Source organism: Rhinolophus hipposideros, assembly GCF_964194185.1.
Source record: "Rhinolophus hipposideros genome assembly, chromosome: 2".
NCBI lineage: Eukaryota > Metazoa > Chordata > Mammalia > Chiroptera > Rhinolophidae > Rhinolophus > Rhinolophus hipposideros.
Genome location: NC_138048.1, coordinates 52,316,941 through 52,344,099, shown reverse-complemented (window position 1 = coordinate 52,344,099; position 27,159 = coordinate 52,316,941). Strand labels below are relative to the sequence as shown.

The window sequence follows — 27,159 nt, the reverse complement described above, 5'->3', positions numbered from 1 at the left end:
GATGACACATTTACTGCTGCAGACGTTCCACAGTCCTACTTTTTTCTGTCCATACCAGCCCATCCAAGTGTCCCCCAGAATGAAAACTGTGTGGACATGTTCACAGCCAAAGACATTACAGCCCATAGAAAGAGAAAAATATCAACCATCGTTTGTTGAAATGAAAATAGGAATTTTCCTAAGATTCTGGGTAAAAGAATTGTCCATCCACGTTTTGCTGGCTCATTTGCAGCCCTCACCCGCCAATACAACCTGTATTTCCACCTTCTTTCCGAGCCCCCAGAGGTTGTCTGGGGTGTGCTCCATCCTATGACAGCTGCTACTGTTCCTCAGTTCCCTGATGCCTAAACTCCATCTGGTGGGTGCCCTGAAACCTTGGAGAGCCAGGGCTGTGTCTTAGGCAGAGTGAAGCGGAGTTCTTTGTATTTCGTATCATGGAATTGAGTCAGAGGGTCCCAAAGCAGTGTTACTTACTCCCCAACACCTTACAGAAGTGTTAGTGAAACCAATTCTTGTATTTTTTATACTCTCTCACCTCAATATGAGGTCCGAATGGGGACCCAAATATCCCTAGCACTTCTGCTCCTCTATGAGGCTGTTCCTGGATTAAATTACTGGCTCATTATACCCTCATTGCCTCCCACCCATTCCTCTGCTATGCCCGGGTATGTCTGCACCTCAGAAATGGCAGGATCCAGGCTCAAGCTGAGGCAGAGCTCCTCATTCCCACAGGTATCAATGCAAAGCTATGTGCATGTGAAGGCCAGGCAAATGGACCTGGATCTAGAAGCCCCTGGGGCCCAGAGACAGCAAGTTCACTGATGAGTCACAATTGAGGAGTGACTCCTGAGAGTTAGGGAAACGTCCTCTCTGTGAAAGAGCTCAGGGAGCTCTTAGGTTGCAGCTGTCTGCCACCTTATCAGTGTCACCAGGAGTTTTGCTAAAGGAATGACTTAATGAACACAAATCCTGCCAATACCTTCTGGTTGCTCGTGGAGTAAAATGAGCCTTTTCATCCACACAGTCAGGAGGGTGAGGTTTGCTAAGGACACTTATTTATTCCATCCTCTTAGGACAGGCCATAGCCCCTCTGTCAGGGCCACCTGCTAGTCCATTTGTATGAACTGGAAAGAGGTACCTCCTCTCGGTGGGTCTAGCTGGGGGTGGAAAAGCAGCTGGCGCCACACATGTCCACCTCCGATTCTCCAGAGCAGACAGCTGTTAGCAGAAGAAGAATGGCACATCAGAGCCATCATGACCTACCTTTTACAGATGAGGAAACTGAAGCCCAGAGAGGAAAAGGAACTTCGCCGAGGTCACACAGTGAGTAAGTGATAAGAAAGTAGAGCTCAGGGACCCTGAAGCCCAATCCCTGTAACTTCCTCTGATGATCTCCAGGCGTAAGAAGTAGCAGCTTCACGGGCCAATGCGAGGAGCCAGGGCTCCCTTCCCAGGGGAGCAGAGGAGTCTCAAGGATTGACAAATTCAGACCCAGGGGTCCCTTCTCTCTCGCTCAGTGTTCTTACTACATGCGTCCTCTACCCAAGATAGGGCAGATCTCAGTCCTGGGTACTCATGAGGGGATGATGACAAAAGATGAAGCCATAAATGGAAGCAGATGACAGTAACAATTTCTGCAGTCCATTCTCTACATCCGCAACACACATGGAGAACTGCAGTTCTGGTCTCCATAGAACAGTGTTTCTCAAACTGCTGTGCACCAGAATCAAAAACATAGCTTGTTGACCCTACTCCCAGAGGTTTGGATTCAGTGGGTCAGAGGTGGGCCTGACAAGTTACCAGGTTGTGCTGCTGCTGGTCTGGGGACCACATTTTGGGAACCACTGGCTTAGAAAAATAGACAAGCCATCCTTTCCTCCCTTACCTTATTCATTCTTTTCCTCTTCTCATCTCCTTCTTTGTCCTTTTCTGCTTCCTCCTCCTCGTCGTTGGTCTTCTCTCCATCTTCCAAAGCATGACAAAATGAGCCAGGCTCTACTGAGGACCTGGGTTCTAGTTCCAGCTTTGTCACTGACTAAATGTGTAACCTAGGGAGACATTTCCCCTCTTCAAATATAAGGAGAGGCAGTTGTCTAGACTGTGAAATCCCCCACTGCTAGGTCCTCCCCAGCCAGGACCTGTCTACAAGGTTCATCTCTCTCCCCAAATCCTTGGTGCAATGTGTGCTTGAAGAGAGGCTGGTGAATGGATCTGATGGCCTTGGAGCTTCCTTCCAGCTCAGACTCTTGGACTCTGACCTCTTCTTCCTTCCAAATCTGAGCTTTTCCCTCTCCAACTAGACATGATAGTTGGGGTCTTTCTAGGAGAAGAAGGGAGAATGCGTGCTGTCCAGGCGATTGTTGAGGAGAGAGAGCCCCGGAACAGCCTGTGAGCTGAGGGGAATCAGGCCCCAGAGAACAGACACCATACCCTCAGGGACAGCTGAGTGTGGTGCCCAGGGTAGGAGCGCGCCAGGGATCCAGAAAGCCCTGCCGGCCGTTAGACTCGGCCCTCAGCCAGCCGAGGCTCCAGCAAGGGGCGCCAGAGAAAAGGCCAAAGCTAGTCCGGTCAGCCCAGGTGTCCAGTCTGGGGTGGGCGGGAACGTCCTAAGGGCGTGGACACCGCCAAGGCACGCCTCCGCCTCACTTAAGTAGCTGCGAGCCAGTGCGCGGAAGGAGAGAGAAAGCCCCTGTTGCTGCTGACCTACTTGGACCCAGACCTAGACACAACTGGAACCCAACCCGGCCCCAGCTAGATATAGACCGTGCCATGCGGGGCCCAAGTGTGGCTCTGTGGCTCTTCCTGGCTCTGCGCACTGGTGAGGCCCCGCCGCCGCCGGGCAGTGGGAGCAGGAGCCGGGGCGGAGGTTCTGGAGCTCTGTGAGCCATTGAGCAGGATCCCGGAGGCTGGGAAGTGTGCCCTGAACCCGTGTTTCACGGATGAGGACCCGGGCAGACTGGGATGTCTGGAGGGCTTCTTGGAGGAAGCGGCATTGAGATTGGCCTTGAAAAAGCGGACCTTCTGACGCGCCAAGGAGGGCGCGAACAGAGGCATGGATGGGAGAGCCTTGGAGTGTCCCGAGGACGTCGGGAGGGTGAAGGCTCTTAATGGGCGTGGAAGCCAGAGGGTTTGGGGGCCAGAACGGCTCTACCTCGGAGCCCCGCGGGAGGGAGGCGGAAGATCAGGAGGGATGGGAGGCACGAGAGGTCTTCTCGGGGGAGCTTGCCAGGGCGCCCTGCAGGATGCAGGGGGGAGGCGGGGGCGCCGACGGGGTCCTTAGGTCCGCACCGCCCTCCTCCCAAGGGAGTCAGGCCCGGGACTGTGAGGCGGGAGGTGGGAGGGACCTCGGGGAGCTGCTCGCAGGGATCGCGAGGGGAACCCGTTGACAGGACGGGTTCACTTCATCGCTCTGACCTCAGCGATACATAAAAATGGTCCTGCCACCCGGGTCCGAGCTCTGCGCTTGCCTGGCCTACCGGAGTGCAGTCTCGGAGTCCGGGGGTCCGGGGCCGAGGGGAGGGCAGTTCCACGTTCCCCAGTGCTGCCTGCAGTTGGGGAGACGGAGGGTCCTGGAAGGGAGACTGTGCGAACCGGCGTGCTTGACCCTGGGGTGGGCGTGGGAAGCGCAGGCTGCCGGAGCGCGATCTGGTCCCCAGGGGACGGAACCGGGCCCAAAGCCTTGGCTTCCCTGGCAGTCCTGGCTGGGAAGCGTGAGTGGCAGGCTCAGGTCTGCAAAGCCATCAACCCCAGGGAGCCCTGGCACCACTCTGCTAGGTCCCCAGGCTGGGAGCTCTCTGGAAGTCTGACCTGGTCAGATCAGGGGACCCAACGGGACCCCACGGGAAGGAGGGGCCTAAACGCAAGTCCACTGAGAACCTGTGTGTGCTGGCTCTCAACATGCGTTTATTTACAGCACAGACGGTGGGTTTCCTCATGTGATTTCTCAGATGATGAAACAGTCTCAGAGAAGTCAAATAAGTTGCCTGAGGTCGCCAGCTGGGGGTTAGGAACTTGAAGCCAGCCTGCTAACTCCCCAGCCCCCCCTTGGCAGGGGCATGGCACTGTGTCCCCTGAGGGTGGCTTTGCAGCTGACATAATCACAGTTGCTCCAAGAGGATGTACGTCTCCTCGAGGGCAGCCACAACCACTTCCCTGTCTCATGGCTCAGTTCATGAGGAAGGCCCAGGAACTGACTCCATCACCCTCTTGGAGGACACAGAGGCCCAAAGAGGGGCAGGTTCTTGCCTCGTCACAGAGCCAGCAGGATGCCCTAGCCTGCGCTCCTTCCATCCCTGCACCCCCACCCCCACCCCTGCGCTGTGTGTGCTCCAGGATGGCAGGGAGGGTAAGGGAGCCAAGCTGCTGCCTGGGAGACACTCCCTTGCCTCTGTTAAACGCTGGGCTCTGCGTCGCCCACCTGCCTTGGCACAGGGACGTGCATGGCTTCATGCACAGCTCTGCCAGTGAGCCACCCCTTCTAGTCTGTGACACCTCTTTGTGCCTCAGTGCCTCCCAGGGGAAAGCCTCTGCTGTGGCAGAGGACTGTGTCACACAGAGCTGCTGACGCCACCCTCCACAGTGGGGGCTTGGGCTGGCCAGCGGAGCTGGGCCTCACTGTCCCCTGCCCCCAGTGCTCAGCAGGACGGAGGTGCGGTGGTGCACCATCTCAGAGCCGGAGCAGCAGAAATGCAGCGACATGAGCAAGGCCTTCCAGGAAGCCGGGCTCCAGCCCTCCCTGCGGTGCGTCCAGGGCACCTCAGCCGACCACTGTATCCAGCTCATCACAGTGAGTCCTCTCCCTTCCGCTCCCACCGCCTGCCAGACAAGAAGGCTCTGACTCAGGAGGGAGCTTACAACAACTCCATTCACCAGGAAAGGCCCTGAGGTCCCCCCTGCCAGGTGGGGCGATAGGATCTCCTGAGTTTCCCAGGCAACAAGGGCCAGCTTGTTTCCTGGCCAGGCCCAGGCGACGCACTGGGAGGCCTCAGAGGGGGCCTTGCTCAGATGGGCGCCAGGGAGAAAGGGGTCTGAGATGCAGAGTTTTCCCTCCACAGAGCGCCTGCTAGAGCGGGGGCACTACCCACCCCACAACAGGGAGCCCAGACAGCAGACTCCTCAGTAGCCCATGGTGCTTACTCGTTCTGCCACAGTTTTCCAGAATGGGGCTCGTGCGGTTTCTGAGGAAGGAGGACTAGGGACCAGAGGTCCTGGGTGGGTGAGTGTGGCGGGGGAGAGTTGTGAGTGGCAGGAGACCTGCTAACCTGGCACTGATGATATTCAGACGTGGGACTTTAGTGGCAGGACGTGGTACGAGGGAAGCCACAGGGGCGGGCACAGTGGGGACCTTTGTTTTCATTTTAGCTCAGCCTTTAATGTGCTCCCAAGACCTAATCTAACCATGGTCCCAGGTGGTCCAGAGGCTTGGGTCGGGCTCCACCATGAGGATGGAGCTATAATTCTATTTGTGGACCCCGTAACACACTGATAATATACTGCCATTTGTCTTTTTAAAATAAAAAGGAAAAAAACTGAAGAGGGTATGTATGGGATTCAGTCTGCATCTTAGAGAGAAAAGCTGAGAAACAGGTCTGCAGGAGGCAGGGGGCTAGGAAACAAGAGGATGAGGGAGACACTTTTTACTGCATACCGTTTTGAACTCTGATATTTTTTTTACTATGTACATATATTACAAGTCCTATAAAATTAATAATATTTTTCAAATAACATAACTAGCAAAACAAGGTAAGCCCTTGGTCTAGGAAAGCTGTCCCCTTGGGCCTGGTAAAGTGGGAAACCCCTAGGCTGGTGGGGGAGGGGCCTGGAAGGCTAAGCCAGAACAGGGCGCCTGGGCCGGACAAGAGGACAAGTGTGGACCTCTGGGGCTTTTCCAGCGGCCCTAGGCAGACTGGTGGGTGTCCCTGAACTCCTCCTTGAGTGGGCCCAGAGAGGGGCGGGCTAGGGGGAGGTAAATGGAGGGGGCTGACTCACATGTTCCCAACAGGCCCAGGAGGCTGACGCCATCACTCTGGATGGAGGAGCCATTTATGAGGCGGGGAAGGAGCACAGCCTGAAGCCCGTGGTGGGTGAAGTGTATGATCAAGGTCAGAAGGCCCAGGGGGAGGAGGGGTGGGAGGAGAGAGGAAGTCACTCAGCAGTGTGTGCTATCTGAGCCTGGCCCAACCCTGCAGCCCCGGAGCTCGTCCGGAGCCTTGTCCCCAGAGCAGTCCTGGAGTCCTGGCCACACAAACCTTCAGAGGCCCCCTAAATCTCTTTTGGTGCTCCCTGCCCCAAGAGCAGGGCTGTCAGAGACAGAGCTAACCAACATCTGTTCTTCCTCATGGGGAGCCCAGCAGTCCCTTAGCTTTTCCCCCAAGCTCTTCCTGAGGGGCCGCCCTGTGCCTGGCGCAGCGCTGAGTGTGATTGTCTGGGGTGAATGAAGCATCAGTAATGCCCAGCTTGCTCACGCTTGACTGACACTGTCAGAAGCAGCAGGAGTAGGGATGGGGCCAGGCAAGCAGTGGTGACCTGGAGCTGCAGAGCCAGACAGAACAAGAATGAGTCTCATTCTGCCCCTTCCTGTGCCCTTCTGTGACCTTGGACAACCTCCGTTTCCTTGACGGGGATGGTGATCCCTGCCCTGTCACACAGACTAAATGAGCCCCGTTACACACGGTATGTTGTCAGAAATGTGAGTTGCTTTGACCCTGTCCATGCACCTCATATCAGACATGCTTTGGGCCCAGCCTGCCCTTGGTACCTCTCTCAGCACCTCCTCTTGTCCAAGACCTAGTCTCTGTCACAGCCCAGTTGTCACCTCCAAGGAGCCTTCCCACCCTTCTCTTTCCTGCTTCCCAGAGTATTCACTCCCTCTGCTAAGGTCCCCTTCTGTCTTGTTTTCTTTGTCATCACCACCGCAGAGTCTCATCTTGGGGACCCGGCACACGGTCTTCCTTGGTTGCTTGTTGAATCAATGACTGTCGGATAACATAGAATGCAGCCCAGCTCTGCAAACCAGTCAGCCTTTCCACTCAATGACCAGAAACATTTCTGCCTCGGGGACCTCAACCATAGCTCTTCCTCTTTCATTAATTCAACACATTTATTGAGCATGGAGAGTAAGTGAAAGTCAGTTTCTGCCCTGAAAGAGCAGGAGTCAGATAATAAACAAATAAACACACACACAAATGTACTTACAAATATGGTGGGTGCTGTGAAGAAAGTGAATATCATTAGAGAGAAAATAGCGGGTGTGAGGGGACCTATTGAAATAGAGCAGACAGGAAGGCTTCTCTGGGAGGTGACATTCAAGTTGAGCCCAGACGAGTGTCCCAGGTGGGAAAGAGCTTGGTGTGATCAAGGAACCAAAAGGAAAGACACGGTGGGCGAGTCAGAGGGTGGGACCGACCAAAGATGCTGAGGTTGGCAGGGGCCAGACTCAGGTGTGAAAAAAATAACACTGACACTATTTTCTAGAACTCAACTGTATTCTGATCGTGGGCACCTACCACCACAGAGCTGTCATCCGTGTGCATGTGTGTGTGTGCGATGGGATGTCCTCTAGTCATCAGTCCCCATAGCTGAGTCATCCCTGTGTTGTTGAATAGCCCCTTCTGGGCCCCATTTGGCCCAGGGGAATCTTTAGCAAGCCTGTAACTCCCGCCCACCCACATCCACCCCATCTAGGGTCTTGAATAATGTGGAACCACCTTGTTAGTTAGTTCTCTCTTTCTCATTCTCTCTCTCTCTTCCCTTTCCCCTCAGCCCTAGGAAATCACATTTCCTAATGTGGGGGAAGCCCCTGCCCTGCTTCCCCTGCTCCTTCCAACTACTCTTCCTCCCACAACCATGATACCATTCCCTCAATCCTTCTAAGTTCTCCCAAGAGCCTTTACTTTTGGAAAATAAAACTTGCGGTCCACTTCTGCTTTGGTCCAGCTGCAGAGCTCCCCTAACATGCACAAATGTAGATCCAGCTAAGTGACAGCTGACTTGGGAAGAAAAAGAGGGAAATTAACTAATGAATTAATATCTCACGATAATATCTACCCCATGAGGTTGGAGAAGGGTGGGATCTGTGATAAGACAGATGGCTTGCGCTCACCTGCTCGCTCAGTGACTAGAACACTGCACACACACCCCCTTCTCCCACAGCCTTCCTAGGAAAGGCGCCTGTCTCTTGCATGACTTCTCCTTTACTGCCCTCACTCCTCTACTCTCTTCCTTCTAGAGGTTGGTACCTCCTATTACGCCGTAGCTGTGGTCAAGAGAAGCTCCAATGTGACCATCAACACCCTGAAAGGCGTGAGGTCCTGCCACACAGGCATCAACAGGACCGTGGGCTGGAATGTACCTGTGGGCTACCTGGTGGAGAGCGGCCGCCTCTCGGTGATGGGCTGCGATGTGTTCCAAGGTGAGGGCTTCGGGCAGGCAGGGGTATCTCCTGAAGGCGCTCTGGGTTCCCCTCTCCTTACCTCTGCTTCTGCTCTACCTGCAACGGGATAGCCTCCCTCCAGGCCCACCTTCTTCTTCACCTTAAGGAACAGCACAGTCCTGCCTTTCCCAGGGGCTTCCCGGACACCTAGTCAGTGGTATCCCTCCCTCCTGTCTTTCGCTCTGGCCAGCCTGGTGTGACCACCATTTTAGTTTCTGCTTGATGGCCCCTCCAGAGCACTGGACTCTCGCTCACTCATCACGGTGTGCCACAGCACAGCCAAGCACAGGGCCCAGCCCATGTTGGGACATGGCGAATCGCCAAAGAGCACCTGGTGGAGGCCACCATTTCCAGAAACGTGTCCTCAACTTCACAGGGTCAGAAATTTCACAACCCAAACAAGCTGCTGACTTGTACCCAGAACGCTCACAGGTGGAGAATCAGAGACTCACTGCTCCCGATTAATTCATCTGTAGTGAGAACAGGGCTCTCATGCAGACAGATGGATGCTGGTGGAAGGGAGTTGAGAGTTATCCAAAGGGGACGCCTAAGAATAAAATGAGTGAGGGCTGAGGCAAAGCCCTGAGGGTCCTGGCTAAGGCCCCTCATTCTGGCGGCTTGGGCAGAAGCCCTGCTTCTCATGCTTTGAGCTTTTTTCCTGGTCACCTGCTGGCCACCCAGTTCTGTCAGTCTCTCCAATTCAGCAATGAGGTGGCCCCTGATACATGACACACATATTCTCAAACTGCTCTCTTAGGATCACACCACCTTCCCAGTAGAATTTGGGGTGTCCCCAAATTCCTTTTCCACAAGTGTGCTGCCTCCCGGTTTGTTCCACAGATGACCAGTGCTTCTGGGGCTGGGTGTGGGCTGGGAGAGCAGCAGGAGAAACAATAGTCTTTGAAAGCCCTGACTTTGCTGTCATATAGATGTAGAGTTAAACCCGGGCTCAACATGACCTGCCCTCAGAGAGGTGACTCTCTACCTCCTTGAACTTCGGTAAAGTGGGAAAATTAACTACAGTGCTGTGAGGTTGGGAGCAGTGAGAGAATTCACACACCGTTTTTGCACAATGCGTGGCACAGGGTACGTGCTTAGCGCAGGGAGCCGTAGCTATTATGAGCTCAACTTCCATACCTCTCGGTGGGCACCTCACTGTTGTGCACACACATGCATGCATGTACACACGTGTACACACACACGGACACACGTATACACTGCCTCCATACCATCCCAACCACTGTGTAAACCAGCACAACCCACAAGAGCCTGGAAGCCATGTCCTCTCAGATGGTGGCCAGGTTTGGGTGGTTTATCAGTCTCTCGGCACATTTATTAAATATCTTCCCCCCTGGGAGAATGCAAACAGAAGACCAAGAAAGGGAACTCTGCCGGGAAGAGCTTGATCTAGCTGGATGATGAGCATGACGTGACTGGCTCGGTGAGAGCTGGCATCGTGCTCACACTGTGTGGCACTGTGGCTCCCTCGGCACGGGGTAAATATTTGCCAAGAGGGTGGACCTGGGCCCGGAAACCATGCAGAACCAACCTCTTCACACAGGACGCCTCCCTCTCCTCTGTGTCCCTCCCCTCCCTGTGTTTTGAGAAGTGTTGTGTATCAAGTTAATTATACTCATTAAGTAATAATTTATTTCTTTACCTGCTTGTATTGATTACCCATACTGATTTTGAAATGAAACCCTCAATGAGAACAGTATCTAGTTGATAGTTGGCCTATGTGACCATTTCGGGGTAAATGTTTTATTTCCCTGAGCCATTTTTGAATAACAACAGTCACTCCACGATGCCACTTTTGTGGCCCCAGTTAGGAAATCACTGATCAGATCCAATTCCCCAGTTTTGCTCAGACTGAAGCCTGAAGGGTCCAGCTACGTCCCTGGGGAGTCCAGCCGTCCAATCGGCATGAGTGACCTGAAGCCTCCCTAGGGGACAGGACAGGGAGTCTGATGCCCTGAGGCTGACTGACCTCCCTCTGCCTCCTTTCCACAGCTGTCAGCGACTATTTTGGGGGCAGCTGCGTCCCCGGGGCAGGAGAGACCAGTTACTCCGAGTCCCTCTGTCGCCTCTGCCGGGGCGACTCTGCTGGGGAGGGTGTGTGTGACAAGAGCCCCCTGGAGAGATACTACGACTACAGCGGGGCCTTCCGGTGAGAGGGGTCTGGGCGGGGCTGGCGTAAGGTGAGCTGAGTCAGGGGAGAGGCTTTGAGGCCACGCGAGCTGGGGGAAAACACCACCTCGGCAGAGAGAGCCCTGGGGGAGTGGCAATGTCCGTGGCATCTCATCAAAGTGCCCTTTATATAGTTCATGTGCCCAGTTGGTTTAAAAACATCAAACCAGAATACGCCAGACTGGGTTTACTCATAAGTCAACATGTTTGGCTTCAGAGAGAAGAAAATGGCAAAACAGCCTTTTGCCACTCCCGTGTCCCTATTCTGGTGTCTCAAAGCAACAGGGAGAGTGGTGGGGGTGGGGAAGTGTGGCAGGGACCCTTTGGTTCCTGGTACTTTATAAGAGCCCGCATGGATCCAGAGAGAGACTCACAGCTGTGGTGCACTTCTCTCTGTCCACAAATGAGGAAACCTGCCCTGTGGGGGCTGGAACGGAATCCTGCCAAGTCCCTCTGACCACCCTGGCCTCAGTGTTTCCACCTGGAAGCAGGGAGCCGGCTGATGCCCTCGCTCCAGGGTGTGAGCTGGGTAAATGCCATTTTGGCACAGAGAGAAAAACAGTCCTCAGTTTTCCAGGCCAGAGACTGTTGCCCACCCTGCCTCTCCTGGTGTTATCGCCCTAGTCCAATCCCTGCTTATCTGCTGGCTGTGGGGACCTAGGAGGAAGTCCCTCTGCCCAGTAGGCCCCAACCTGCCTCCCTCGCTGGGCAGTGACATGTAGAGGACACATACAGTCCTGGCCCCTTCCGCTCAGGGCTTTGGTACGGCATGAGAAGATCTGTTCCAATCCCTTCCTCAGGACAGAGTCATCTCCAAACACCCCTGAGCACTAAGGCTGCCATAGGAGCTCCTGCTCCTTTCAGGCCCCAGCAGCACATACTCTACACAGATTCTAAGGAATCTCTCCCTAAGAACCACTTTACCGTCCCCACTTCACAGATGATGCACAACTTGACAAAGCCACGCAGCCCACAAACAGGAGGCTGGAACCTGGGGCTGCGTGCTTGTGAAGCCCAGGCCCACCACGAACACCCCACAGGCCAGGCCTGCCTCCAGGGGGGGAGGACGGGCAGGGGTCAGGGAGCTCAGGGCTCCGCTCCTCCCAGGCTCACAGGCTTCTCATCCACAGGTGCCTGGCAGAAGGGGCAGGGGACGTGGCCTTCATAAAGCACAGCACGGTACTGGAGAACACTGACGGTGAGCGGCGAGAGGGACTGGCCTTGGCACCAAAGGAAGGCTGGGGCCCAGCAGGGGGCTTCAAACTGCTGCAGGAAAATAAAAGAGGGCTCTTGGCTTCCCACAGGAAAGAATTCAAACGTGAACCGATCTAGTGTTTAAAGTAAAAGTAAGTTTATTTAGCAGAGAGTAAAAAAACAAAGGCCACCCCGTAGCGAGTGGCGGCCTCTGATGGCTAATGGAAGGAAGACCACTTCTCCCCCAGGCCAGGGTTTAGGTGTGTTTTCTGTTTCCATGAAAAATTCACTGGCATGGAGGGGAAGGAGGGTCGAAGAACAGTGGTAAGATTATCATTAACTTCAGTAAGATGCAAGAAGAATAAGGGCAGGTTGTTTTTAACTCTTGTAAAGACAATCTGTATTTAATTTGCCGTGGGCTTAACTTTAATGGCAGGGATGGTTATAATGGAATCTCTAGTCTTTCGGAGAGATTGCTCTGTCATTGCGGAATGTCTGCTTGAGTTCAGAGCACATAGGCAGCAGCCTTGGAATCCAACCTCTTAGTTTCTTTTTCTGTAAAAATAGTTCTCATGTTCCTTCCATATATTAAAACTGCTCTTCCGGCAAGGGGTCCAGTAAGCAGCTCTGACCTGCCCTGATTTGTATACAGTATTGAGTTTTGTTTCCAATTGAATATTGGGTTCTGCTTTTGAAAAAAAGTTTGCAACCTCTGCACTAGCTCTCATCTACCTCCTTTCCTGGCATTTTTCTCCCTTTACCTGAAGAAGCTCTCCCTGGACGAGGTCTTTTTAAAGGTGGGTCAGTGTTATGTGTTGGTCCATGACATCATTGTCATGTAAATTGCTGTTAATTTTGAAATAACTGAGCTTTAGAAAAGTTGCAAGAATAATTCAAAGAACTCCTATTTATTCTTTACCCAGATTCCAACTTAGCATTTGCCACATTGATTTATCATTCTTTCTAAATGTATGTGTTCTTTCTGAACTATTTGAGAGTACATTTGTCTGCATCATACCCCTTGAATACATCAGTATGTATCTCCTAAGAATTAGGAGAGGTGGACTTAGTCATAGCACAGTTACCAAATTAAGGAAATGTAACATTCACACAATAGTATTATCTAATCTACAGTCCATATTCCAGATTCACTAATTGTCCCAATTCTGTCTTTTGCAGCAATTTTTTTTAAGGCCATGGCCTAATGTAAGATCACACATGGTATTTAGTTGTGAGGTTTCATCAGTTTCCTTTAACTTTAAACAGTTTCTCAATCTGTGTGTGTGTGTGTGTGTGTGTGTGAGTGTGTGTGAGTGTGTGTGTCTGTGTGATACTGACATGTTTGAAGAGTCGTGCCACTTATTTTATAGACTGCCACCTAATTTGGATTTGCCTAATGATCTTTTATTTTTTTTAATTGTTGTATACTTTACACCCAGCAACATACAGTCTTTTTCAAGTATAGTTCTATGAGTTTTGTGAAAAACATACGGCTATATAACCACCACCATAATCAAGATAGTGACTGTGACAGGCCGTTCACCCCAGAAGTTCCTTCTAGTCAACCCCACCCCCACCCCACCCAGGCAACCACCAACCAGACGGTTGTCTCTATAGTTTTGGCTGTTCCAAATAGTCTGATCATTGTCCACTTTCTAAAATCATCATCTTTTTTGTTAATCTTCGCCTTTTAAATCAGAAGTTCCATGATGTAGTCTTACATTCATGAATGCAAACAACATGAGCCAGATTTGAGAAAGAGAAACAAAGATGTCTAAAAAAGGAGAATGCACAAAGGACGGTCTCCAGAGCAGGACAATCCTATGAAAACCGGCAGCAGGGACTTGGGCCCCAAGATGAGTCAGTCAAGCAAATGAGAATTTGGAAGGTGGAGAAAAGAATACGGATGTTTTGGGTTAAAATCGGCTCTTTTAAATGTTGTATGGTAATCTCAGGAAATCTAAGGAAGTAATTTTTTAGAGTATCCTCATGAAAAGAGATTGATAAGAGAAAAAAGTGAAATTGTCATAAACGTCTAAAGCAGCGAAGTAACATGGCTTTAATTGTCCCTGACCAATGGAAAACAGGAATGGCAGATCGAAATACCTAAGTGATACATTTGTCTCATGGGAAGGCCAAATGATCCCACACAGGTGGATTTTGCAGCAGTTTAAAAATAGAGAAAGTTGGGGAGTGGGGAGAGAATGACACTGAGTAATTGTTCAGAGTGCTATAAATGATCATGCATTCATTAAAAATGACCTTTCTGGAGTTTTCTAAACTATTACTCTCTTGGTTTTCGGATTTGTTTTTAAATAGCTTTGGAGTGAGCAGAGTTTTCAAGAACCCACAAATTACCTTTTCCCCTCCTATTTCCTAGTACAGGCTTATCCTCCTCATTTTAAAATTAGTCTTCTTAATACTCCCATTTGGTGCCAGTATTCACTCTTTCAAATAAATCTTGTTTTCTATTCTAAATGAGCTTTATGGAAAGTTTCCAATAATGTGAGGAAATACTTTAAAATGATAAATGAAGATTGCCTATCAAGTATGCTATGAACCATATTAAAAATGATTAAAACTAAAATAGAAAAAAGGACTTGGAGGAAATATATCAAAATATTAATAGCTGGATTAATATTGTATTAATATGTGGGCGAAGCTCTGGGGAGTTACCCTTGTCTCTCTGGACACAGATCTGGGTGGATTCTGTCAAGGTTTGTTTCCACCATGGCCCCTGCCCACTGCCAATTTAGTACCTGATGGAAGCAATGAACTCCTGGTACATTTCTCTCTCTCACTCTAAGCTTCTCTTATTCTCTTACTCTTTTTATCTTTAATAAACAGTTCTGTTTATATGTGTTGTGTACCTCATATCCATTTTATTAGTAGAATTGGTGAAAGGTAAAAAATTTAAGAAAATAAACACAGTCTATTGAGACACCTGGTCTTGTAGCATGCAGCCACCAACCTCCTCTTCATTCTGAGTTCTGGCTCTCACCTCCTGGTGAAGTTCTGGTTCTCACCTCCTGGTGAAGTTCTGGTTCTCACCTCCTGGTGAAGTTCTGGTTCTCACCTCCTGGTGAAGTTCTGGTTCTCACCTCCTGGAAGAGTTTCTTGTCACCAGGGGTCTGTGGCCCATGACACCCTGGCCTCTCCCCAGGCTCCCTCTCATGAGCCCTCCCCAAGTACTTCCTCCTGACAGAATTTGGCTCACCACAGGCTTCCCATCTTCCCAGGAAAAACGCTGCCCTCTTGGGGACAGACACTGCTGTCACAGGACTTCGAACTGCTGTGCCGCAATGGCAGCCGGGCTGACATCACCGAATGGAGGCAATGCCACCTGGCTCGGGTGCCTGCTCACGCCGTGGTGGTGCGGGCTGACACAGATGGGGCCCTCATCTTCCGGCTGCTCAACGAAGGCCAGGTGAGTTCAGGGCGCCCCACGCAGCTTCTGGAATGGTGCTGGTCTTTCGTATCTCTCACCAGAGTGAGAGCTCAGAGCTAGAGCCATCGTGGGGCTGGGCTAGCCAGACTAGGACGGACAGGACCCAGAGAATCTCTGCTGGGACAGACCCCCACTGGGGACCCAGGCCTCTGTGGTGTCCAGCCTCAGGTCAGGTCAGTGTAAGGAGGGACCGACTGTGCTAGCTGGCAGCGAGGAGCATTGGCCAGACCAGGGGACTCACACTCTCAGAGAAAGTTCCTGGTACTCGTAGCTCTTAAAATGAAAACCAAAACATATGAGCGAATAAACAAAATGATGAAACCAATCAACGTGAAAATACACCATGACTTAAATATGGTGAATAACATTTTGCTGAAACCACTGCTTACAAGAGCAGCGAGTGTCTGAGTGCTGGGTACCCAGCTTTAGCTTTGCCCCATTGCTTATCCTCATGTGTCCAGTCAGCTGAGTGTGACAAGGCAGAATGCACTGAGGGAGCACAGACGAAGGGGGAGGTGGTGCAGGTGGTGTGTCACCTGGTCCTCAGAATGTGTGCCTGGCCTGAGAGCCCAGGAAGAAGGAGGTGATGGCTGAAGGGGGAGGAAAGGATGTGGCCCCAGCAGCACCTCACCAGGCCCTGCCCCGACCCCTTGACACACAGCGTCTGTTCAGCCACGAGGACAGTAGCTTCCAGATGTTCAGCTCTGAGGCCTATGGTCAGAAGAACCTGCTATTCAAAGATGCCACATCCGAGCTGGTGCCCATTGCTACACAGACCTATGAGGCATGGCTGGGCCCTGAGTACCTGCATGCTATGAAGGGTCTCCTCTGTGACCCCAACCGTAAGTCTCTTCTCCCACCGTCTCCAGCCTAACCTCACTGCAAGAATGGCAGGGAGTTCTGGTTAGGTGGCTGGGGGAAGACACCCACCCCGGGAGGTTTGCCCCCTTAGCTTCGATCTGTTGGTTTGAGGAGGAAGCATCTCTGGAGTCCAATGGCCTACTGTTCCCTGGAAGCCCCGCCTCTCCAGGGTCTGTCTTGGGAAGGGTCTCCTCACCCCAGCACACGGAAGTCATCAAGTCCTGTCATTCCCTCCACAATGTCTCACTCCTCCTTCTCTCCACCCCATGGCCACAGCCCTGGCTCAGGCATTGTCTCTTGGCCTGGACCACTGCAGTCACCTACAAACGGGCTTTCTGCCTCCGGCCCCCATCCCCAGGTGTCCTCCACCTACAGCCAGGAAAGTAGGGGGACGCTGAGTTAGATACATGGCACCAGCATTTGCCTCATGCCTCCTAACAGCCCCAAGAAAGAGATACAGTTATCCCCTTTCTATGTGAGGACGTAGCACCAGATTGTTAAATAACTTACCCCTTTATAACTAAGGAGGAAAAGAGCCAGAGTTTCCCTTGAGTCTGACTCCATGCTCTTTCTACTGAGGTCCCAGCTCCCACAGCTCCCGCCCCACAGGCTGTGCTCAGGGCCGTCCCTAAAGCAGGTGCATTGCGGTGACCATGTGTTCACACTCACGCAGGGCTGCCCCACTACCTGCACTGGTGTGTGCTGTCCACTCCCGAGATCCAGAAGTGTGGGGACATGGCAGTGGCCTTCAGCCGGCAGAGACTCAAGCCAGAGATCCAGTGTGTGTCAGCCGAGTCCCCCCAGCACTGCATGGAACGGATCCAGGTGGGGACCGTGCCTGGAGGGGCAGAACGAGCCAGGTGGGCGGGCGGTGGCAGTGCCTAGGATGGTCCTTACTACCACCCTTCCCCTACCCCACCTGGTGTGGAGGATACAGGCAGCCTGGGGAGGAGAAGGTGTCTTGTGACAATTCCACAGAGAGAGGGGAAGAGGAAGGACCCACAGGGACCAGCCACCCCACCCTAGGGAACAGGGCAGAGGGGTGCCCAGGGACTACTCCCTGAGTGAGTGGCCAGCAGCAGAAGGAGCACGAGGCTGACGCAGCTTGGCACCAGCCGACCCGTGGGCTTAGGCGAGCCCCTTCCCCTTTCTGCGTCTCAGTTTCCCCTTGTGCATAATACTCGTAGCGGTGGGCTTAGATCATTGTTAAACATTTTGACAGCAAACCTCAGTCAGAAATACAGTTTACATCAATCACAGTCTAATACACAAAAGCTTATCTTTCAGATATAATTATGTAAGAAACTTCTTTATACAGAGTTATGTACTTCCCCTTAGTAAGTGTAATGCACGCTGAATTTTCTGTTCTATCGAGTTTTGTTGTTGTTTTTAAGTATGTCATGGCCCATTAAATTGATTTGGCATCCATTAATATGCCTGCCACCTGCAGTTAAAAGCACTTGTCCTCGTCTCAGAAGCCCATTTAGCTCTCTGGTGCTTCTCTGACTAGAGATGGAGGCCAGGACTCAGAGTCAGCCCTGGGCTCTACAGTCAGGAATGAGGTCCTACTGGGGCCACAGGTGTCCTGGGAGGCCCTGGTTCCGGGACTCCTCCCCTCCTGTTTTTCAGGGGCAAGTAAGTGGGGCCTGATGGTTAAGGAGCTCTTTTGATGGTGGTGCCAAGAGCCACAGCCTCTGAAGAGTGTCCACTCTGCCTCAGCTTTATCACTCAGCTCTAGAACCTCCTCCACAGGCCGTGAGACTGCTTCCTTTTAAGAACCCGCTCTTTCATCCATTTGCACACATATTCAACAAATATGTCTTGCATGCATGCTATGTGCCAGCTTTTGGCAAGGTACTGGGGGTACAGTACAGTGTCCCAGGCCTCTGAGGACTGGCAATCCATGGGGAGACCCCATACCAAACATGAGGGCGGAGACCATCCTAGGTTCTGCTCAGGAGGCACTCAGCACCAGGAGACCGTCTCCTGGCAACAGGAGACCCTCAGAAAACATTTTCTGAAGAATGAAACGGGCACCATGCATGGGAGTGCTGGTGGTAGTGGGTTTCAGGCCTCGGGACCTCCAGGTGGCCCTCTTGCCTGTACATCTTCACAAGGACAGGAAGGAGCCAATGGGGCAGGATGGCATTATCAGGGGAAAGGAGCCTGAGGCCAGAGTCCCCGAGAGACCCAGCACTGGTACCTCCATCAGATCCCGACACCCAGAACCATCCTGGAGCCCACCCTAACCTGGCTCTTTCTGCCCCCCCTGCAGGCTGGGCAAATTGACGCTGTGACTCTGAGGGGCGAGGATATTTACATGGCAGGGAAGACATATGGGCTGGTCCCAGCGGCGGGAGAGCACTACGCCGGTGAGTGCAGGGGGCAGTGTATATATACACATGGCCCCCTCGGCCGTTCTCAAAAGCTCCAGCTCTCCCTCAGTTCCTCCGTCCCTGGGCTGGCTGCAGGCTGTCACAGGAGAGCCTGTCCTGGCCCAGGCCTGAGTTTTTCCATCCAGACATCGAAAGTCTGGCAGGAGTCAGCAAACTTTCTGTAAAGGGTCAGAGAGTAAGCACTTTGGGCTTTGCAGGCCACATACAGACAGGAAGGGGCAGGACCACAGCTCAGTGGTGGAAAATAGCAGGAGGGGAAGGGTGAGGGAAGATGGGACCCCTGGGATGTGCCCTGGTCCTAGCCCTGCTGGTGGACCTCACTGCTGTCTCCTTCCCCCAGCGGAGGATAGGAGCAACTCGTACTTCGTGGTAGCCCTGGTGAAGCGGAACAGCTCCTATGCCTTCACCTTGGATGAGCTGCAGGGCAAGCGCTCCTGCCACTCGGCCTTCGGCAGCCCCGCTGGCTGGGACATCCCTGTGGGTGCCCTCGTGCAGAGGGGCTTCATCCAGCCCAAGGACTGCGACGTCCTCACAGGTGCCACCCTCCGAGGGAACACAAACTCAGAAACTCTTCCTTGGGGTTGGCTGGGTTTGGAGACCCCTCACAGCAGTAGCCCAGAGAAGGCAGCCCGGGAGTTTTCCTTTTCCTCCTTGATGTGATCCTTGCTTTGGGGAAGGCTGGGAAATACTCTTGGCCACACCTTGAGAGTCAGAGTATCTATCTGGTGGTCCTGTGGTGCCATGGTGCCCCTCCCCACTTACTCACCCAGCGTGGAAGTGGTTCCAGTGGGTGTGGGGAGCACAGGCTCTGGACCTGCTGTATCACCACCCAGGCATGGGCTGTCCCCATCCCCCAGCAGCCCCGGGCCGTGGGAGGACATGGAAAGTGGCCAGCCGTCTGCGTAAGTGCTGAAGAAGACACTTTTACCAAGCACCCACCATATGCCATCCATGGGCCCTCCCTTGTGTGAAATCATGCACATTCATGGTGAAAGGGAGGCAGGAGGAAGCTGGCAAGATCCTGGGCTGTCGGCACGGACACCTCTGTCCTGCCTGGCACCTCAGGAAACAAAACGCATTTTTTCTAACCACCTACGCCAGCACACAGAGGGTGTTCAGATTGGCTGCTCCCAACTCCCAGACAACTGGACAGGTGCTTTGACTGGAACAAAAGAGCTTATGAGGTAGTGAGGTCCCCATCCCTGAGGGAGTTCAAGGGCAGGTTAGGTGACCCCTTACCAGAGGTTGTCCATGGGCTTTCTGTGTCTACACAACCTCTGTACCCCCTCATACGTGCAGTTCTCCCAGGAGGAGGCGTGCCACTGAACTGGGTGGGCAGTGGAGCAAGTAGGTGGCCTTGAGCCCGGGGCCAGGCAGGGCGGGTGGAGCCGAGGGGAAGCAGCCCCCACCCCGCCGCTCAGCACAGCCCTCCCCCTCCGCCCCAGCGGTGAGCGAGTTTTTCAGCGCCAGCTGCGCGCCCGTGAACAACCCCAAGCACTACCCGTCCTCGCTGTGTGCGCTGTGCGTGGGGGATGAGCAAGGCCGCAACCAGTGCGTGGGCAACAGCCAGGAGAGGTACTTCGGCTACAGCGGTGCCTTCAGGTACTGCGGGGCCGGCGGGTGGGCCTGGGGCCGGGCACAGAGCCTGGGACCCTCCAGCCAGCGCTGCCTTGGCCTCTTGTGTGGCAGGTGCCTGGCTGAGAATGCAGGGGACCTCGCCTTCGTCAAGCACACGACCGTCTTTGACAACACGGATGGTACGCAGGGGGGACTCGGGCCAGGGCGGGCCGGATTCTGGCGAGGGGCTATTCCCCAATCCGATCCAGGCACCAGATGTTGCCAGGATTGGGGGCCACGCCGCAGTGGGAAAGACTGAGTCCACAAGGCTCTGCCACTTGGGGGTCCCTGGGGCCCCAAGAGCCTCATGGTAAGAACTGACCTCTGGCCAGACGTCCAGGTGTGCAGGACACACACAGCCTTTACTGGTCTGGAGTCCAAATCCCCATTCCATCGAAATGGTGGAAACTCAAGCTCAATCAATGTGGAGACATCCCTTGTGGGGCATTTATGTGGTACCAAGGTGTGTAGGTGAGGGTAGCAGGGGCCTTTCTCCACAGGATCATCAGTTTAGGTCTTTGGTCCTGGTAGGTCAATGCCACATGCAGGGAAATCACTCTGCAGCCCCTAGGCCACGAGAAACAGGACACAGCCTCATTCACTCACGTCATGTGGGTGGTTCTTCTCTCGAGTCACATTCCTGGACTTCACTTGGGAAAAACAGCTCAGGAACTCTGTGCTCCAGGACCCCCTACCCCACACCTGGGGTCGTGTTGGGGGTGCAGGGCCTTTTAGTATGCTTCACCCGCCTCCCCCTCCATTCTCCATTTGTCAGGGAATCTGACAGATGAAGACCCTTCTGAAGACTGGAGCCTGTTTCCCTCCAACACCTATCGTTTGTATTTTCTGTATAACCTGCCTACCCCCTGGCTTTGAAACCCAAACACTGGAGGCACGGTCTTCTCCACTCTGTCCTCACACATCCCTGCCCAGAAACGCAGTGCAAAAAGGTATAATGTGGCCCCAAGGAGAAGTAGAGATTGGTGAAGGGGTAGCAAGACGTACAGGGGGGAAAAATCAGTATTTCAAAACTCAGATCCCACCTGCCTATGAAGGTCACCGAGGCTGCCACTGAGCTGGGGAGGGCTCCAGGCCCTGTTGCCGGTTCCTCTCCCCTGCCAACGTCCCACAAAGAACACTGGGGATCATCCCCCAGGAGCAGGAAGCTGAGTGCTCCTGCAGGAGCCTGTGAGCGCTGCCAGGTCCCAGTGCCCTCGGTGGCTGGGGAGGCCTTGCAATGAGACTCATTTTCCAGGGCTGCTTATTCCTTTATTTTAATCTCTACTCATGGGCCCACCTGGAGTTCCTTCTGGAAATGGGAAGAAGGTGGATGCTAACTGAATAGATGAGACACAAAAACAATGACTCCCAAGGGTAGTGTTTCTCAGGAAGCCCTTGGATCAACCACCCTCTCCAGAATCACTGGGAAGCTGCTTTAAATGCAGGTTCCTGAGCCCCACTCTAGACCGACTGAATGAGATTGTTTGCAAGCCACGGCCCTGGAACTGCCTCTTACTGGTCCGCACATAGTGTTATACCCTTTCCAGTCTGAGAAGATCGGCCATTAGGGGAGGAGGTCACTCAACCCGCTCTCAGGCCTGAGACCTGTAATACTCAGATGGGGTTCTTTGCCTGGAAGTGATTCAGAGCCTCGGTTTCTTCACCTGTAAAATGGGGGTGATCATACCTGCCTTGCGTTGCTGTTGTGAGGATGCAGCAGTGCTTGTAAAATGCCTGTCACGTAGTAGGTCCTCCCCAGTCCCTACGAACAGTAGCTCCTGCCAGCACCGTGAGCCCAGCTGGGCTGTCTCATCCTGGTAACAGAGCAGAGCAATGGGAGAATGGAGAGCGCTGGGGAGCTGGCCAGACATTGTCCTGTCTCCCCAGTCAAGGCTTTGGGGATTCAGAAGGAGAGCAGCCTCACTCTATTCCTCCCTGTCCATCTGCTACACCCCTCAGGCCACAATTCTGAGCCCTGGGCTGCTGAGCTCAGGTCAGAGGACTATGAGCTGCTGTGTCCCAACGGGGCTCGGGCCGAGGTGTCCCAGTTCGCAGCCTGCAACCTGGCACAGATACCATCTCATGCCGTCATGGTCCGGCCAGACACCAACATCTTCACTGTGTTTGGACTGCTGGACAAGGCCCAGGTGAGCCAGGGCAGGACTATAGCATCCAGGGATGGGCAATAGAGGTGAGCCAAGCCCCCAGGACCCCTCCGTCTACCTGGAGCAGACCTCAGAGAAACTGCAACTGCCTGGGGCAAAATTCTATTATTTTTTTCACTTAGCCAAGGACATCCCTCCAACCACTCTCCCCTCTGTCTCCTGCATTATTAATTTTCCCTTCTCAGCTGGACCATTCTCATGCTGTTATTTCTACCATCTATAAAAAAAACAAACAAACGAAAAAAACAACCTCTCTTGGTCTCACATCCTCTTGTAGTTATAATCCCACTGCCCTTTACAGCAAACTCCTTCAAAGATTCTCTCTGCTCTGGAGCCTTCTTCTGATCTCTCTTAAGGATGGAGACTATTATAGACCAGCCTCCACCAGGGCCCGGAAACTGCTCTGGGCAAGGGGACAGAGACCCATTTTTCTCAGCCCCTCCTCCCAGGCTCCTCTGATGGTTTCTCCTCATTTCCCCAGCCTACCACCGCTGCAGTGCCCCAGGTTCATCCCTAAACCCTCCTCTCCGCCGTACCTACCCCCCTATGGATCTCATCCAGTCCCACGTCCTTAAATGCCATCTACATACTGATGGCTCCTAAGTGTACATCTTCAGCCCTGCTGCCATCCACCCACGTCTCAAACTTGCATCTTTAACAGCCTGACATTTCAGCTGGTTTTTCTAACCGGCATCTCACACTGAACTAGTCCAAGTTCCGGTGCTCTCCTTCCCTGAGGCCTCCTCAGTGAGGAGTGACTTCAGCTTTCCATTTCCTCAGGACTTGTCTTGGACTCCAGTCTTCCTCTCATGCTCGACATCCAATCCATCAGCAAATGCTGCTGGCTGCACTTTCAAAATGCGTGTAGAATTCGAACCCAGGCTGTCTGACAATGGAGTTGCTAACCCACCCAGTGTCCCCTCCGCCCCCCTTCTCCCTAGACCCTGTGACGTGACATGGGAGAAGGACCCTGTGTGAATGTGCGTTTTTCTAGGGAGAAGGCTGATAGCTTTCATCAGAGCCTCAAATGGATTCTTAAGTACCCCCAAAAGGCTGACAGTCGCTTTACTCCTTATTATGGTAGCTTAAGCATATCTTTCTCCAAATCCCCTTTGACGACAGAGGTCAATGAGTTGTCAAACTTAGGATTTCAAATCGGAGTCTTGGCACCCTGACATTCCCTGCTTTTTGGTTCATCATATCGTATGTAAAGCAATGACTAGCAGGTGGCCCCTGCGTGACAATTTGTGAGCCGGGATGAAAAGCATGTCTGCTTGTGGTTCTTCCAGGACCTGTTTGGAGATGACCACAATAAGAATGGCTTCAAAATGTTCGACTCTTCTGACTATCATGGCCAAGACCTGCTTTTCAAAGACGCCACGATCCGGGCAGTACCTGTGGGGGACAAAACCACGTACCGCGACTGGCTAGGCCTCGATTACGTGGCGGCTCTGGAAGGCATGCTGTCTCAGCAGTGCTCGGGCACAGGTAGGGCCCCGCCTGCTGGGCAGGCAGCTGTGGGAGCCCTGGACGGGCCAGTTCACACTCCAACCAGAAAGAGCGAGCACCCTGCCACATTCCCTTGCATCCGAGCTTTTCACCTTGAGTGAACCTTGAGTGAACTGATGGGTACTCCGGGTCGTTACAAATGATCGAGGTGAAGTGTCTTGGGAGGGTCTGAACAGAAAGGCTGCAGTTACAGCAGAAACACTGGCTGTGTAACCCAGACAGACCTGGATAACGAATATAAGTGCTAAAAATAATCTTCCAGAAAGGATGAGGCAACTGCATAAACATACACGTAGTATAATTTTGAAAGAAATGAATATGTAAAGAAACCAAGGGAATGAAAAATTGTAGCAGGGTAGAAAGAGGGAGCGGGGTGAATTTCGTGCACAGAAACTAATTCCAGCAAGTTCTGCCTGTGAGTGCCAGCCTAGGTGACTTACTGCCTGTGTTTCGTCCCTCAGTGGTCACAGCCTCCGGGGCCTCCCTGCTCCTGCTCCCGCTCCCGCTGGCCCTCACGGCCCTCCTCCTCCAGCCCTCCCTCTGAAGCAGCTCCGGGCAAGCCTCACCCTCCCTTGGAATGGACACCCACTCGAAAATCTCTATAAATAAGGCTGTTCTCCTCAGTAAACCCAGCTAACACTGTCCAGAGAGAAACATGTGATGGGAGAGGACACGTGAGAAACCATGGAGCTCCTCAGAACTGTGATCTCAACATTGAAGTTTCTGTGATTGCTTCAAAGTGGGATAAAGATGAATGTTAAAGAAAAGCCCCCTGACTTCAAGTTGGACGTGAGCAGGTCTCTCCTGTTGGAACCCAGCCTCTGCCTCCCAGGCACCACCTGTCGCCCTGCTACCTGAGGCGTGCTGGCCAGCCTCCCAGTCACGGCCCACCCACAGGCTGCCACCGCTTCCCTGCGAATCTGCAGGCTCCCACCACATGGGGCCTCACCAGGCTTGGTTTTGGAAAAGGCCAGTTACCAAGGAAACAGGCTGAGCCTGGGCTTCCCGCATGGCCTTCTCTGCTGGAGCCACTCAAAAGAGCCTGGTGAGATGACGAGGCCTACCGGCCCCTCCGCTGTAGGTCCCCTTTCCCCCTCCAGAGAATGGACACTGCACCTCCCACCAGCCCTGCTCCGTCTGTCCTCCAGGCTCTCCCGTCCAGCTCCCTCCTGAGGACACTGCGTCTGTCTGTCAAGGGAGGCATCCACCAGATGAGGCTCCAGCCAGGCCCTCCAAGGAGGAGAAGCTGCTGGGCACGGCCCTTGCCCTTGTCTTCTGCGGCTGATTTGGCCCAGGCCACTGCACCCCTGATTGAGCTGAGCTGGCAAGGGCAGGGAGTCCAAGGCTGAAATTCTTAAGGGGTCCTCAGGCAAAGAAAATGCTTAGTAAGAATTTTTACTAGGTGTGGGGCTTGGTGCAGTGTTAGGGGTCTAAAATCCTGTCTGTTGTAAGGAGGGCAGGCCTCAGAACTGGACAAGCCCTGCCTTTCAGTGAATTCAGCTGCACCAGGCTCTGTCCTGGGGTGAAGCCCCGTCGGCAGGAGTCCCCTCCTCCATTTCCTCCTCTGAGGCTGCGTCTCAGATTATTCTCTTCTCCTGCCCCCCGTGTGACACCCACCACTCCACAGCCACTCCTGTACATCTGGCAGCAGCAGTAGTTGCCTCCAGACCAAAGGGCTTCAGGACGTAGAGCAGGAGGTGGCCCAGCCCTCTGGGCCTTCTGCAGAGCTGGGAACGGGGAGATGCCATTCTCTTTGTCAGAGGAGCCCCAGACACGGGTTAGGTACTGAGAGCAGCTCCAGCTCCTGTGAGCAGGGGGTCTCTTCACCCAGCCCTATATCAAGTGGGCCCAAGGGCCACTCACTCCAGAAGAAGGGTCCCTCCTTCCTGTCCCGTACATAGGAGAGTCAGCAGAAAGTGCCTAGAGAGGATCCTCTCTCTACTCCATTACTGCCACGATTGTCTGAGGAGCCAGAAAAAGTTTCCAGAACTGCCAGCTTTCACTCTGAATTTTGCTCCCAGAAAAGAGTAAAACGAGAAAGAAGTAACAAGAGCAAGCCACTCTCGTCAGCCGACTGGGAGCTGCGTGGGCCTAGAGCTATTTGCATCGCAGTCTGCGGGGGGGGGGGGGGGGGGGGGGGGGGGGGGGGGGGGGGGGCCTCAGGGACGCTGATGACAAGCTGGGTTCCCAGTGCTGCGCCCCCACCTGTGGGCGTTCGGAAGGATCCTTTCCATCTCTCAGCAGCAGAGGAGGCCCTGGCAGCATCCTGGCCATAGTCACACATCCTGAAGGGTTTCGGTCACCATACTTGGGCAAGCCCGCACCCTGCTGCGAGGGGCCAGAAAACACCAGCCTCTGCTACCCCCTGCACTGCGGGGAGCAAGCGATTCTTCTCTGACCTGATGATTGTTTGATTTGTGTGAAGGGAGATGTGTGCAGTGAGAGGTGTATTTCTGTGTGACCCTGCGAGGCAGGGTTCCTCCCAGGTGTGTGACACCTGCACTGTGAACCACCAAGGGTGTGACCTGTGTGAGTGCTGTGTGACGTTTGATTGTCAAGCGACAGCAGGGGGCCACCGCTGTGTTAGTGCTCATAAAAGATGTTGGTTTGTTTTTTTCAATAAAGCCAAACAACCCTGCACCTGCTGAAGCTTGAACTCTGATTCTTGAAACTTTCTCCTGCTGATTGGTTTGGTCCTCTTAGGTGGTCAGAGGATGACCTACCCCACGCCACTCCCCTGCCCACTCAGCATGGCAGCGTCCACTCAGAACCCTGTTCCCTGAGACCCAGAGTCCGGGACAGTCTGGGCCTTCAGACAGGCAGGCCCCAACTGTCCTTTCCAATCTGGACTGGGCACATCCCCGCTGCCCCCACCCCCTCAGCCTCTTGGGTGTCTACTTCTCTGGAGACGAGACACAGAGGAAGATGTGTGCCAAAATGCCCCCAACACCACCTGCTCTGGGTCTCCAAAATAAGCTGCCCATACATTGACTTGGGAGAATTGGCTGCTAACTCACTGAAATAGTGGAAAGGGGGGTCAGATCTCCGACAGTCCTCACAATGGGTGCTCTCTGGCCTGTCGTTAAGTGTGATGGCCAGGCTGGTCTTGGTCAGGGCCCTGCTCTGGCTCTGGGAGTGGAGATTCTCTATACACCCCTCTCCCACAACTCCGGCCCTTCACTCCACACCCCAGGCTACCCTCCCGCACTCACTGCAGCCATATCACAGAGCGGGGTCTCATTTCCCACAGCACACAGGCCATATCTGGGCAGTCAGTGCAATCATCGTGAAGCTAGGTGGCCTGGGAACCTGGCGGCAGATGTTGATAACAGTGACTCTCCACCATATGGC

General features: G+C 53.4%; 1 protein-coding gene across 4 annotated transcripts; it reads left to right on the top strand.

The window, feature by feature from the left end:
• The first annotated feature begins 1,190 nt into the window (after nt 1-1,190).
• On the top strand, nt 1,191-26,448 carry MELTF (melanotransferrin). Of its 4 annotated transcripts, none has more exons than XM_081065264.1 (16): nt 1,191-1,323; nt 4,632-4,786; nt 6,002-6,101; nt 8,228-8,410; nt 10,442-10,598; nt 11,749-11,816; nt 15,052-15,239; nt 15,922-16,102; nt 16,795-16,946; nt 18,397-18,493; nt 18,858-19,052; nt 19,963-20,119; nt 20,207-20,274; nt 22,094-22,281; nt 23,589-23,787; nt 24,270-24,490. In XM_081065264.1, the coding sequence occupies exons 1-16, from the start codon at nt 1,236-1,238 to the stop codon at nt 24,350-24,352; spliced, it is 2,259 nt and encodes a 752-aa protein (XP_080921390.1). In that variant the 5' UTR covers nt 1,191-1,235; the 3' UTR covers nt 24,353-24,490. The 4 variants fall into 4 exon arrangements, 3 of the variants coding, with proteins under 3 accessions (XP_080921390.1, XP_080921392.1, XP_080921391.1); XM_081065265.1 differs by lacking the exon at nt 1,191-1,323 and adding an exon at nt 2,670-2,818 and having other exon boundaries at nt 24,270-26,448; XR_013994380.1 differs by lacking the exons at nt 20,207-20,274; nt 22,094-22,281 and having other exon boundaries at nt 24,270-24,393.
• Nucleotides 26,449-27,159: the final 711 nt, after the last annotated feature.

Bases quoted from the DNA above. Each gene is read 5' to 3' on its own strand.
- MELTF (XM_081065264.1), top strand. From the start codon at position 1,236: ATGGCACATCAGAGCCATCATGACCTACCTTTTACAGATGAGGAAACT. The intron at 16,103-16,794 runs GTAAGTCTCTTC...ACACTCACGCAG, and splicing joins TCTCCTCTGTGACCCCAACC to GGCTGCCCCACTACCTGCAC. The intron at 16,947-18,396 runs GTGGGGACCGTG...CCCCCCCTGCAG, and splicing joins ACTGCATGGAACGGATCCAG to GCTGGGCAAATTGACGCTGT.